Source organism: Salmo salar, chromosome 22 (assembly GCF_965601325.2).
Source record: "Salmo salar chromosome 22, fSalSal1, whole genome shotgun sequence".
In the NCBI taxonomy this organism is placed as follows: domain Eukaryota; kingdom Metazoa; phylum Chordata; class Actinopteri; order Salmoniformes; family Salmonidae; genus Salmo; species Salmo salar.
In genome coordinates, this window is record NC_138312.1 from 20485498 (window position 1) to 20501008 (window position 15511).

The window sequence follows — 15511 nt, forward strand, 5'->3', positions numbered from 1 at the left end:
GATTGAGAGGGGGTCAAATACTTATTTCCCTCATTAAAATACAAATCAATTTATAACATTTTTGACATGCGTTTTTCTTGATTATTTTGTTGTTATTCTGTCTCTCACTGTTCAAATAAACCTACAATTAAAATTATAGACTGATCATTTCTTTGTCAGTGGGCAAACGTACAAAATCAGCAGGGGATCAAATACTTTTTCCCCTCACTATAGTTAGGATCGAGTGAAAAATGAACGGAGCAAAGTACAGAGAGATCCTTGATGAAAACCTGCTCCAGAGCACTCAGGACCTCAGACTGGGGCTAAGGTTCACCTCCAAACAGGACAACAACCCTAAGCACACAGCCAAGACAACAACAGGAGTGGCTTCAGGACAAGTGTCTGAATATCCTTGAGTGGCCCAGCCAGAGCCCGGACTTGAACCCGATCGAACCTCTCTGGAGAGACATGAAAAAAAGCTGTGCAGCAACGCTCCCCATCCAACCTGACAGAGCTTGAGATGATCTGCAGAGAACATTGGGAGAAACTCCCCAAATACAGGTGTGCCAAAACTTGTAGAGTCTTACCAAAGAAGAATTTAGGCTGTAATCTTTGCTTTTTCATTATGGGATATTGTGTGTAGATTGCTGAAAGAAAAAAAAAACTATTGAATAGAATAAGGCTGTAAGGTAACAAAATGTGGAAAAAGTCAAGGGGTCTGAATACTTTCTGAATGCTCTGTATCCACAGCTGGGTCAATAGGCCCAGGTGGAATGAATGCAGATGGAACCCTAAACACACTTGTCGTGGGGATAGAGTGGTTGCAATCTCTAAAGAACGGTTTCAGACGCAATGTGTACATTAATTAGTAGTCGAAAAGTGTTGTAGTTGTGCGTCCTGATATTCAGACTGATTTGCTCCTGTATGTATTATTGTGTATATATTTTCTGTAAATAGTTCAATCAAGTTTATTGCACCGTACTGGCCACGTTAGTGTTTTTTTTTCTCCAATCAAGTAAAAAATGAATTGCACTATAGACACTGTAAGAACTATCACATTTTTTTAAATATCATCCCCACACGGGGGCGCCTCCATTTCAATGTATTCAAAAAACATTGGCTTTTCAAATATATTCCATACTCCTTTCTCTTAATTATTTTATGGCTATATTCCTACTAATATTCCTTTATGTACAGTACCAGCCAAAAGTTTGGACACACCTACTCATTCAAGGGCTTTTCTTTATTTTTACTATTTTCTACATTGTAGAATAATAGTGAAGACATCACAACTATGAAATAACACATGGAATCATGTAGCAACCAAAAAAGTGTTAAACAAATCAAAATATCCTGTTAGGGCTAGGGGGCAGTATTGACACGGCTGGATAAAAAACATACCCGATTTAATCTGGTTACCACTCCTACCCAGTAACTAGAATATGCATATACTTATTACATATGGATAGAAAACACCCTAAATTTTCTAAAACTGTTTGAATGGTGTCTGTGAGTATAACAGAACTCAAATGGCAGGTCAAAACCTGAGAGATTCCTTTACAGGAAGTGGCCTGTCTGACCATTTCTTGAACTTCTTTTCCATCTCTATCATTTACTAAGGATCTCTGCTCTAACGTGACACTTCCCACGTCGTCCATAGGCGCTCAGAGCCCGGGAAAAAACAGAATGTCGTCATTCCAGCCCCAGGCTGAAACACATTATCGCCTTTCTCAAGTGGCCGATCAAGGGACACTGGGCTTATGCGCGTGACCCGACCGCCCCCGCCTTTGGGATTTTTTCCTCTGTTTGCCGAAAAGGAGATTCCCTGTCGGAATATTATCGCTTTTCTACGAGAAAAATGTCGTAAAAATTGATTTTAAACAGCGGTTGACATGCTTCGAAGTACGGTAATGGAATATTTAGAATTTTATTGTCACGAATTGCGCCATGCGCGCGACACTTCTTTACTATTTCGGATAGTGTCTGGAACGCACGAACAAAACGCCGCTATTCGGATATAACGATGGATTATTTTGGACCAAACCAACATTTGTTATTGAAGTAGCAGTCCTGGGTGTGCATTCTGACGAAGACAACAAAAGGTAATCAAACTTTTATAATAGTAAATATGATTATGGTGAGTGCTAAACTTGCCGGGTGTCTAAATAGCGAGCCCGTGATGCCTGGGCTATGTACTTAGAATATTGCAAAATGTGCTTTCACCAAAAAGCTATTTTAAAATCGGACATATCGAGTGCATAGAGGAGGTCTGTATCTATAATTCTTAAAATAATTGTTATGCTTTTTGTGAACGTTTATCGTGAGTAATTTAGTAAAATGTTAGCGAATTCCCCGGAAGTTTGCGGGGGGTATGCTAGTTCTGAACGTCACATGCTAATGTAAAAAGCTGGTTTTTGATATAAATATGAACTTGATTGAACAAAACATGCATGTATTGTATAACATAATGTCCTAGGGTTGTCATCTGATGAAGATCATCAAAGGTGAGTGCTGCATTTAGCTGTCTTCTGGGTTTTGGTGACATTATATGCTGGCTTGAAAAATGGGTGTCTGATTATTTCTGGCTTGGTACTCTGCTGACATAATCTAATGTTTTGCTTTCGTTGTAAAGCCTTTTTGAAATCGGACAGTGTGGTTAGATTAACGAGAGTCTTGTCTTTAAATAGCTGTAAAATAGTCATATGTTTGAGAAATTGAAGTAATAGGATTTTTAAGGTTTTGAAAATCGCCCCACAGGCTGCCAGTGGCTGTTACGTAGGTGGGACGCAAGCGTCCCACCTAGCCCATAGAGGTTAAATTTTATATTTGAGATTCTTCCAAGTAGCCACCCTTTGTCATGATGACAGCTTTACACACTCTTGACATTCTCTCAACCAGCTTCATGAGGTAGTCAGGACTATCATTTGTTTTTCAACAGAACAATGACCCAACACACCTCCAGGCTGTGTAAGGGCTATTTGACCAAGAAGCATTACTTGTGTATACCAATCTTGATATTACTTTAGCTTTGGTCTTGAAACAACATGCGGGAGGAAACCACGCAATAGCCACTCTAATATTATATTAGATAACCGCTCTATATTTAGCAGCCTATATCTCCGGTTTAGCCCCCGTCTCCCTTAATCTGCATTGGATGCACTCATAAATGCATTGCTACTTACAGAATGTTTCAGAGAGCTCAAGTTATGATGCTGTGTGCATTTCATAAAATGGTTATAGTCAAACAACTAATAATAATGGTCATTTTCCTGTGTTTGGTCCGGACTGCGTTCTCACCGGCAGCGAACCGCACCACGGTACGAATTGAATCTACCGAGACCACTCTTTTTCAGTGAACCATGGTGAGAAGTCCTTGACACATTGCTGCCAACCTGATCAAATGTTTCCTTTTTAAACAATTTGCTCAAATCGGATTAAGTCGCCATCCATTCAAGTGAGCGGAATTTAATTGAATTCTGATTCCACCATCCATTCACGCACAAATTAATTATTGCAATTAAAAGTGGGTGTGAAATTAATCAGATTAATGGCCAAACAAAAACACGAAAACTCATAGTGAGATGTTATTTGCCTGTGGGTAGTGTGACGTAGTTGTAAATCTGCTTGCTTTCCCTTTGGCAGTTTGCGAAGGCTTGTAAATCGAAGCTGCATAAGTGAACCAGTCGTTTGGATTACATTAATGTTGACAAAATGTAAATATGGTTTGAGCACTATCGTGAGATTACAGTGTATGTTTCTTTCATGTTTTCACTGTATGTAAAATGCATGCAAAACTACAAGTGTGTATGTATTGTGTACTTGATACTGTAGCTAATTGCTATGTTTTCCAAACAGGAAAACCATCCCTCATCTGAGCTAGCTATCCTCATGGCAATGGAAAAATGTAAGTTTACTAAATTCAATCCAGTCCTCATTTACCAAAACATAGATGTCCCAAGGTTCACCAACCCACCCACCTACACTCAGACATCTCATCCTACAGAAAAGACCCTACAGCAGAAAAGGTCAAAGTAAACCACAAAAATAGATGTCAGAATCATATACATTGGTCATATAAAAAGCCTCAACACAACATTTAAAGTTACGAGGGTGGTCAATCTGGTCATCATAACATAGGACTCCATTCAACAACATTTCATTTTCTGCTATTGCTCACTTTAAAATGAAGATTTACAGTATCATACATCACTATTAGTTTCGATGAAGCGTCTTCAGCTGTCATTTTGACAAAATAAACAGTGTTGTCAGACACAATAAGAAGTCAATTGTTTGATCTAGTGTCGGTGCTAAACTGTTTCTCATTGTTGATTAAATCAGCAGAACTGGTAAAGTACTGACAGGTTAGCAAATTGTTTTCCACATTGTACAGGAACATGCAAGCAGCCACTTGGTGTGACTGTGAACTAATAATGTGATTAGGAATCAATTTTAATAGCGTAATTTAGCTGTGTGGATATTTCTATGTCATAATGGATAATCATAGTAATTTCATGTTTTTTTTTAATGCCTGAAGAGTTTTCCCAGACTGAGGGAGTATTGCATATCACATGGTACACTGAACATGAAGCTCATTAAAGCACCTTCCAATCATCTGTGAATAGGTTAATCATTATGATCTATTTAAAATCAATGGATTAAATCATTTTAACCATTTTATAAATGCTATGGGTAAGCCATGTTTGCTGCAGTATAATCTTGGTTAACCCAGAACTAAAGTATCACATAATTGGTTGGCTGCTTGAGTACATGTTAAGAGAAGAGATTAAGAAATGCTAGAACAAGGAGCGGAATCGGAATGAGGAGCTCCACCCTCTCTCTTTGCAAGTTACTGGTCAATTGTCCCCTCCTCTTCCAAAATTCAAAATCATGATTTGACCAAATAACAAGTGAAGAAAAACCCAAACACTGGAACTACTGCTAGTCTTATCCTATGCATCCCATTCGGTCCTGACAGATTCTCTCGGTTTACACACATAATCGTTCTATGAGAGACTAGCTTCAATATGGAATTCATGACATATTCACCTTATGCTTTAAACCATAAAAAAATCTGCATGAATTGCTCCAAAACAAAGTCCTCAGCCCCCCACTTCCTGAAGCAGCCTATATCTCACAATTTCCCTCTGAATATATTTTTTTACAAGGATGAATCAAGTGATTCCTAATCACATCATTAGTTTACAGTCACACCAAGTGGCTGCTTGCATCTTCATGTAGAACGGGGAAAACAACTGGCTAACCTGTCTGTCACCAGTTCTGCTGATTTCATCAACAATGAGAGACAGTTTAGCACTGACACTGCAACAAACAATTAACTTCTAATTGTGTCTGATAACAACGGATTTGTTTTGTGAAAATGACAGCTGAAGACGGCTCCATCAGAACTAATAATGGTGTATGATCCTGTAAATCGTAATATTGTTGCCTACATTGGAATGGGAATTAGCTAGTGCCCTCAGAGATCTAAGGGCACCTTAAACAGTTCTGCCACTATCATAAACCGACTGCCTCGCCATTGTATTCAATATCCTCCCTGTGGGCATTGATAGGAGACACAATGACAATGCACTTCTATTTGGAAGGGAAACAATTAAATATTCAGTGGCATTTGAACATAAAACTGACTGTAAAGAAATGTTTGATTCCAATCTGACTCCTGCAAACAAAAACTATCCATATACCTTTGGATGTTACAGTTTGACCCTTCTATTGGGCTGCAGAGTGTCCAGTAAAATCCACAGCAGCAGCCTGCTTTCTTCAGGAATGTTCCTGGCAGTACTGTGAGGAGAGAGCTGAGCTGGGCTTGTATGTCATGTCACATTCCCCTCATCTGTCAATGTAGTGGATTATTTCTTGAGAGACCAGAATTGGCTGCCCAGAATCAGGGCGCCATCAATCTTCCTGGCGCGGGGGACGCAGGGGAGGCCACAGAGCAGAGGCTCATGGGAAGGCAGCGGCGCCACTTCCTGAGTAGGTGATGGAGCAGTCAGGCAACTCGTTACTCAATCCCAGCCTCAACTTTGACCAGCATATTTGTCACTGAAATATTCAAATAAATAAAGAAATGGAGGTTGAAAACCCCTATCTCTCTCATATATTTTCGGTATGCATGTACTGCACAGTGGCATTCTGTCAGCTGGCTGTTGCAGGAGGGGATAAGCCGGTTTTTCAAACATTGTTAGATGCTTGAACAGGCTTGAGGATTACATTTGTACCTTGCTCAACATGACCTTCACTTCCCCTGTGCAGAGATATATCCACACCCTCATCTGAACACAGAGAGCTACTGCACCATTCACTCACTCAGCCAGAGAGCTCAGGTAGCCAGTGCGAAAATCAGCCTCCATATCGAGATCCACACTACCTTCATTCAAGGCTTCTTTCTGGTACAGAACACATGCCTGTCAATCAAACAATAATGTAACACCTTTGTTAGAAAATAATGCATATAGAGTAGGCAATATTGCAATATTCTAAATATGTGATAGACATGGATGTTTTCAAAATAAGACGTGTGTACAATGCCAGAAGTTGTGTAAACAGAAATATTGCATCAAAGTCAAGTTTGACTGAGTCCAACCCACAAGGCAGAAGCACAACCACTCACACACAGGGCTATTTGTTTTGTGTATTGACTGCCAGAAGTTGTAGCCATCTTAAAACACTTTGAGCCGTAACATATGAACCGGGACATGTGAAGTTCCTTTTTAAAAAAGATGTGTACAATGTTCTCAGCATCAAAAGCATGTATGTAACCAGATGAAAGGGTCTGACAGTGTAATGCATTATGTCAGGTAAATGTGATGCATCACGGTTGAATTCTGTTTAACGTTTCCCCTTTTCAATTATGACTATCCATTCAAGTGTTTATCAATCTGAGATCTCACTCTCGTCTGTCTACACACACTGTATACAGTATATTTATATCACATAGTCTGGTCGCTGAAACCAGAGAGCATTCTAAGATTATAAAATCAATTCTAATACAAATATTCATCATAGCATTTCAATTCCGAGAAAGCAGTTCTCGTTAGATCGGTTAACGCCAGTATGCACATGAGTAAGATTGATGAGCACTTAAAAGGCCTTGAAAGTGCAGTAAAACAACAACAACAAAAAGGTGTCCATCACCCGGCCAACATAAAGGCAACATAAATTTGGAGTGGTTTTTGATTATGATAGTGAATGTCAACACATCCAATGGTGATTATACTGTATGTATTGTAACGTGTCATCACCAATTATTGTAATGCTTTATCACTGTTAGTTGTAGATAGCCTGAGTTTAACTTAGCCTTTCTATCATTCTATCATTTGAAAATAAGCCAGTGACAGTACTCACTGAGTACATGCTGCTGATTGACCATCCCAATCTTCTCCATAGCACACTGAACAATAAACGCATCCGTTGCTCTTCTGTGCCAAGAATCAGAGCTGCATCCACTTTCACAGTACAGAACACTCCTGCTCTCAGACAAAACACTCTTACTCTCAGACTAAACAGTCCTGCTCTCAGACAAAACACTCTTACTCTCAGACTAAACAGTCCTGCTCTCAGACTGAACAGTCCTACTCTCAGACTGAACAGTCCTACTCTCAGACTAAACAGTCCTGCTCTCAGACAAAACACTCTTACTCTCAGACTAAACAGTCCTGCTCTCAGACTGAACAGTCCTACTCTCAGACTGAACAGTCCTACTCTCAGACTGAACAGTCCTACTCTCAGACTAAACAGTCCTGCTCTCAGACAAAACACTCTTACTCTCAGACTGAACAGTCCTGCTCTCAGAATGGAAATTAATTGTAGGTTCCCACAAGGATAAAAGAAGTGTGTGTGTGTGTGTGTGTGTGTGTGTGTGTGTGTGTGTGTGTGTGAGCTGATCTCTGACCATAACTTTCACAAAACTAGAACAGGAGGATATTTTTCTCACCCACAGCTGACCTCTCTAGGTGCAGGCGGTTCTTATGTTAAAAAGCTAATTCATTATCAACATACTTGCCTTGACATCACAAGTCGGAGAAATCAATGCCTTTTTTGGGCCTTGTGCTTCAATTACTGTCGTTTCACTCCATGGTGCAGCACGGCTCGGAGAATGAGACAAGTACAGATAGATAGCATCAATGTTTAACAGGTGTTGGGATTTGGTTTCCTGGTGAAAGGGGTTTGGAATACTGTTGTTGTCAGCAGCTGGTTTCCTGGTGAAAGGGGTTTGGAATACTGTTGTTGTCAGCAGCTGCGGGGAGCGAGTCATTGTTAAAAGCTTAAAGGAGCCTGTTTCTGCCGCTTCCAAAGACACATGGCTGGGGAACTCTACTCCCACTGGTGTAAAGTACCTCAGTAAAATACCTCAGTAAAATACTTAAGTCCTACTTAAGTCGTTTTTGGGGTGTATCTGTACTTTAATATTTATATTTGTGACAACTTTTACTTCACTACATTCCTGAAGAAAATAATTTACTTTTTACTGCATACATTTTGACACCCAAAAGTACTCGTTACATTTCTAATGCTTAGCAGGACAGGAAAATGGTCAAATTCACACACTTATCAAGAAAACATCCCTGGTCATCCTTACTGCCTCTGATCTGGCGGACTCACTAAACACAAATGCTTTGTTTGTAAATTATGTGTTGGAGTGTTTTTAAATGGTGCCATCTGATTTGCTTAATGTAAGGAATTTTAAATTATTTATACTTTAACTGTTACTTTTGATACTTAAGTATATTATAGCAATTATATTCCCTTTTGATACTTAGGTATATTTTAAATCAAATACCTTTAGAGTTTTACTCAAGTAATATTTTACTGGGTGACTCACTTTTACTTGAGTCATTTCGTATTAAGGAATCTTTACCTTTACTCAATAATGACAATTGGGTACTTTTTCCACCACTGTCTACTGCCACATAAACAGGGAGAATCAGACCCACCTCACTGACACCCTCCCCTTTTGCCCCCACAGTCAACAAGCAACTGGATTTAATTGTTGAATGTTTCCAGAGAGGGAGAGAGAAACATAATTGTAATTTCCATGTGAGCCACTGTGATCAAAGCTGCCTGCACTCATAGCATACTGATGGGGAGTTTAGCCTAGAGCTTGTCCTACGTACCAACCAAACAGCTAGTCTGATAGATTCAGGATGCTGCAGTCACTCTTTCCCCACACTGAGACTCCTCTCCCGTTAAAAAGTGCTCTTTGTCTATCTGGGTCTGAGGGGGAGTTCCAACCTCTGATCAAAACAGCAGCTGCAGCTGAGCTTAAACATTACAATCAACTCCAAGCAAAAAAGATTTGCTCCAAAGAATGTACGAGAATGTCAATAAAAACAACCTTGAAGATAATGTAGTTATACAGTTACCAGTCAAAAGATTAGACACACCTACTCATTCAAGGGTTTGTCTTTATTTTTACTATTTTCTACATTGTAGAATAATAGTGAAGACATCAAAACTATGAAATAACACATATGGAATAATGTAGTAACCAAAAAAGTGTTAATCAAATCAAAATAGATGTTATATTTGAGATTCTTCCAAGTAGCCACCCTTTGCCTTGACGACAGCTTTGCACACTCTTGGTATTCTCTCAACCAGCTTCAAGGGTTAGTCACCTGGAATTTCAATTAACAGGTGTGCCTTCTTAAAAGTTCATTTGTGGAATTTCTTTCTTTCTTAATGTGTTTGATCCAATCAGTTGTGTTGTGACATGTTAGGGGGGTATACAGAAGACAGCCCTATTTGGTAAAAGACCAAGTCCATATTATGGTAAGAACAGCTCAAGACCCAGAGTTACCTCTGCTGCAGAGGATAAGTTCATTAGAGTAAACTGCACCTCAGATTGCAGCCCAAATAAATGCTTCACAGAGTTCAAGTAAGAGACACATCTGAACATCAACTCTTCAGAGGAGACTGCGTGAATCAGGCTTTCATGGTTAAATTGCTGCAAAGAAACCACTACTAAAGGACACTAATAAAAAGAAGAGACTTGCTTGGGCCAGGAAACACGAGCAATGGACATTAGACCGGTGAAAATCTGTCCTTTGGTCTGATGAGTCCAAATTTTAGATTTTTGGTTCCAACCGCCGTGTCTTTGTGAGATGCAGAGTAGGTGAACGGTTTATCTCCGCATGTGTGGTTCCCACCGTGAAGCATAGATGAGGAGATGTGATGGTGTGGGGGTGCTTTGCTGGTGACACTGTTGGTGATTCACTTAGAATTCAAGGCACACTTAAACAGCATGGCTACCACAGCATTCCGCAGCGATACACCATCCCATCTGGTTTGCTCTTAGTGGGACTATCATTTGTTTTTCAACAGGACAATGACCCAAAACACACCTACAGGCTGAAGGAGAGCGATAGTGCTGCATCAGATGACATGGCCTCCACAATCACCCGACCTCAACCAAATTGAGATGGTTTGGGATGAGGTGGACCACAGAGTGAAGGAACAGCAGCTAACAAGTGCTCAGCAAATGTGAGAACTCCTTCAAGACTGTTGGGAAAGCCTTCCTCATGAAGCTGATTGAGAGAATGCCAAGAGTGTGCAAAAGCTGTCATCATGGCAAAGGGTGGCTACTTTGATGAATCTCTAATATAAAATATATTTTGATTTGTTTAACACTTTTTTGGTTACTACATGATTCTATATGTGTTCTTTCATAGTTTTGATGTCTTCACTATTATTCTACAATGTAGAAAATAGTGAAAACAAAGGAAAACCCTTGAATGAGTAGGTGTGTCCAAACTTTTGACTCGTACTGTATGTAGAGCTGGAGCCATAAGCAATGAACCATTAGAAACAAACAATCCATTATACCATGCTAGCATCTATAGAAACAAACAATCCATTATTTCATGCTAGCATCTATAGAAACAAACAATCCATTATACCATGCTAGCATCTATAGAAACAAACAATCCATTATACCATGCTAGCATCTATAGAAACAAACAATCCATTATACCATGCTAGCATCTATAGAAACAAACAATCCATTATACCATGCTAGGATCTATAGAAACAAACAATCCATTATACCATGCTAGCATCTATAGAAACAAACAATCCATTATACCATGCTAGCATCTATAGAAACAAACAATCCATTATACCATGCTAGCATCTATAGAAACAAACAATCCATTATTCCATGCTAGCATCTATAGAAACAAACAATCCATTATACCATGCTAGCATCTATAGAAACAAACAATCCATTATTCCATGCTAGCATCTATAGAAACAAACAATCCATTATTCCATGCTAGCATCTATAGAAACAAACAATCCATTATACCATGCTAGCATCTATAGAAACAAACAATCCATTATACCATGCTAGCATCTATAGAAACAAACGATCCATTATACCATGCTAGCATCTATAGAAACAAACAATCCATTATACCATGCTAGCATCTATAGAAACAAACAATCCATTATACCATGCTAGCATCTATAGAAACAAACAATCCATTATACCATGCTAGCATCTATAGAAACAAACAATCCATTATTTCATGCTAGCATCTATAGAAACAAACAATCCGTTATACCATGCTAGCATCTATAGAAACAAACAATCCATTATACCATGCTAGCATCTATAGAAACAAACAATCCATTATACCATGCTAGCATCTATAGAAACAAACGATCCATTATACCATGCTAGCATCTATAGAAACAAACAATCCATTATACCATGCTAGCATCTATAGAAACAAACAATCCATTATACCATGCTAGCATCTATAGAAACAAACAATCCATTATACCATGCTAGCATCTATAGAAACAAACAATCCATTATACCATGCTAGCATCTATAGAAACAAACAATCCATTATACCATGCTAGCATCTATAGAAACAAACAAGTATAAAAATGAACGCAACCACAGGGCACTATTCTTCTTCTCACAGTAGCTGCCATAGTGGTTTCAAACCACAATAAAAAAACATCGCTATTACAAAAAGACAGAAGACTGTTTTCTCACTGTATCCACCAGGGACACAGTGAATGGTACCATAGCATTATTTTACAATGACACTTCTCAGAGAGGTCCCCTGAGAGGACTGGCTGGGTACTGGGTACAATGTGATGTGGCAGACAGAACAGAGACAGGGGCTCACCCAGGATCTGTATGGCATTGCGTCCGGGCCGTGGAACGTGGTGCTGCTGGATAGTCTCGTACAGTGTGGCCTGGCACAGCAGCAGGAAGCCTAGGCTAATCCACAGGCCCAGGAACCAGGACATGGCAGAGCAGCTGCAGAAAGAGTGCAAAGAGAAGGTTAAAACGACATGGCAGGGCAGGGTGGCAGAGCGGCTACAGGGGGAGAGCAGACAGAGGGTTAAAGAAACATGTCAGGGCAGGGGCAGCTACAGGACGAAAGCAGAGAGAGGGTTAAAGAGACATGGCAGGGACAGCTACAGGAGGAGGGTAGAGGGTTAAAGAGACATGGAAGAGGGTGTCTAATGGAGGAGATAGAAAAGACTGAGGAGGTGATGGAGGGTGACCCACAAAATACATGGAAGGAATATTGAAAAGAAACACAAACCAAATGAGAGAGGTTAGGAGAGGAAATCATGGACAGTGGTTCTTAGAAGAAAAAACAGGTATAAACATTGATCGACATGGCCAACATGGGGAAGGCTATCCCAGGACAATCAAAACAACTCCATCTGAAGAGAAAGTGACAAGGTCAAACTTGTCAAAAAATCACCATACTACATGAGAACAGAAAATGATTATGACTCAGACAGACAAAAGAATATCCCAGACTTGTGTATGGGGTAGCTACAAAGAATACAGGACCATTACATCCCTAGTGTTGCCTTTGTAGCAAAGATATTACCCGCAACACAGTCACCTCTCCAACGATGGCCATATTTTATGAGTTCCAAACAACCCTGTGCAATTGGAAAATAGACACTACTTAAACCAAAGATCAGAAATCAACCAATTTTGATCATCATCTTCACACCATGTACACAGTGTAGCCTGCCAACTCAAAATATAAAGGCCCAAAATGTATGCTTCCATTCCACAGATAAAGGCATGATGAGACACCTTGGCCATTCATTTAACGATCGCCTAACGGCTGCTGAAGGCCGACATATGGACCCATGCCTCGCTCGCCCTTCCTCACAGTGAATAATAACTCCACCTCTCCAGGTGTTACTACCTCCTCTCCTCTTAATTCTACTCTGAAAGATGCTTGGTCCTGAATTCACTATAGCTTTCCAAAACTGCATCCCAGTCATTCAGTAGATTTTCCACATCCTCATTTGTAAAAGTGACCTAGTCCTATACTGATAAACAATCTCAGAGTGTTTGTAAATTACATAGTAAATTGGAAGGGTAGAGTTATGTCTTTCATGGAGTTATCAGAGTTATGGGAAGTTCCGCACAATCCAAGATTACAGCCAATTAATTACAGCATTACCCAAAAAAAGTATACCAGTTTCATTTGAGGACCAGAATGTTGACAGCTGTGCTATACAGATTGCAAAATAGCTGGGAAGAGATTTTTGATGTACTGATTTTATGGCACAGGGGGAATGAGTGTGTAACGGGTGTCGTAATGATCAGACCAAAATGCAGCAGGAACGTGTATACTCATCTTCTTCTTTAATGTGAAGAAGGAAAAACAAACCAATCACATATACAAAACAAACGAACGACACTAACAGTCCTATCAGGTGCTCAGACACTAAACAGTAGACAACTACCCACAAATACCATAGAAAAAACACCCCTCTTAAATAAGACCTTCAATTAGAAGCAACGAGGAGCAGCTGCTTCCAATTGAAGGTCAACCCCATAACTAAACAAAGACATAGAACGACTAGAACTAACATAGAAATAAACTAACAAGAACATAGCCCAAAAACCCTGGAACACTCTAAACAAACACCCCTCTTACATAATAACATAACCCAACAAACCCCGAACCACATAAAACAAACACCCCCTGCCACGTCCTGACCAAACTACAATAACAAATAACCCCTTTTCTGGTCAGAACGTGACAGTACCCCCCCCCCCCGAAAGGTGCAGACCCCGGATGCACCTAAAACAGCAAAACAAAACCTAATCCAATAATTCTAAACATAAACAACAAAAAAATATTCCCCAACTAAAGGGAGGGAAGGGAGGGTGGCCACCGTCACCGACGGTTCTTGTGCTACACCCCCCCCCCCTCCCCAACCCACCTACTATGGAGGTGGCTCAGGCTCCGGCCTTACTCCCCAACCTAACCTGTCCACCCCCGCTAAATATCTATAAAATTTTACCCCTCCCGAAGTCTCTGGGCTATGGCACATCGCTGAAGACCTCGGGCTGATGCGCGTCGCTGGAGACCTCGGGCTGAAGGGCGACTCAGGCTGCGCCGATTCCGGACTGTGGGTCGTCTCTCTCGGCTCCGGACTGTGGGCCGTCTCTCTCGGCTCCGGACTGTGGGCCGTCTCTCTCGGCTCCGGACTGTGGGCCGTCTCTCTCGGCTCCGGACTGTGGGACGTCTCTCTACGGGGCACTGTCGCCGGAAGCTCTGGACGAGGCACTGTTGCCGGAAGCTCTGGACGAGGCACTGTTGCCGGAAGCTCTGGACGAGGCACTGTTGCCGGAAGCTCTGGATGAGGCACTGTTGCCGGAAGCTCTGGATGAGGCACTGTCGTCGGAAGCTCTAGACGGGGACTGCGCACTGAAGGCCTGATTCGTGGGGCTGGCTTAGGACTTGCCAGACTAAGGACACGCACCACAGGGCTAGTGCGAGGAGCAGGAGCAGGACTGGGCTGACGCACTGGAGGCCTGGTGCGTGGGGCTGGTAGTGGAGGCGCCAGACTGGAGACACGCACCTCAGGGCTAGTGCGGGAAGCGGGAACAGGATACACTGGTCCGTGGAGGCACACTGGTGGTCTCGAGCGCACCTCCTGCATAACCCGTCCTGGCTGGATGGTAATAGTAGCCCTGTACGAGCGGAGTGCTGGCACAGGGTGAACTGGGCTGTACAGAGGCCTGATGGTTGCCGTGCGTAGAGCAGGCGTAGAGTAGCCTGGACCTAGGAGGCGCACTGGTGGCCAGATGTGCTGCGCAGGCATCCTCCTCCCAGGCTGGATGCCCACTCTAGCACGACACTTGCGAGGGGCTGGGATCGCTCGCACCGGACTGTGCGTGCGCATGGGCGAGCTTGTGCGCACTTCCACGTACTTTGGCGCTCTCCACTCCATACGCTCCCCATAATAAGCACGGAGAATTGGCTTAGGTCTACTACCTGACTTAGCCACACTCCCCGTGTGCCCCCCCAATTTTTTTTATTGGGGCTGCCTCTCCGGCCTCCTTGCCAGCTGTGTTCCCCTGTAGCATTCCCGGTTCTCTTCAACCTCTCGTATCTCCGCTCTCCTGGCTGCTTCCACCTGTTCCGGTGGGCAACGGTGTTCACCAGCCTGGTGCCATGGTCCAGCCCCGTCCAGAATTTCCTCCCATGTCCACAACTCCCTGTAGTCC

At 41.7% G+C, this 15511-nt stretch overlaps 1 protein-coding gene across 1 annotated transcript in view; it reads right to left on the bottom strand.

Moving 5' to 3' along the window:
• Positions 1-15511, bottom strand: part of LOC106583036 (chemokine-like protein TAFA-1) — a 264250-nt gene that overhangs the window by 236951 nt on the left and 11788 nt on the right. The window contains exon 2 of the mRNA XM_014166794.3: positions 12138-12271. Coding sequence (XP_014022269.1) covers positions 12138-12261 — 124 coding nt within the window. The 5' untranslated portion in view covers positions 12262-12271. The remainder of the gene's footprint in view (positions 1-12137; positions 12272-15511) is intronic.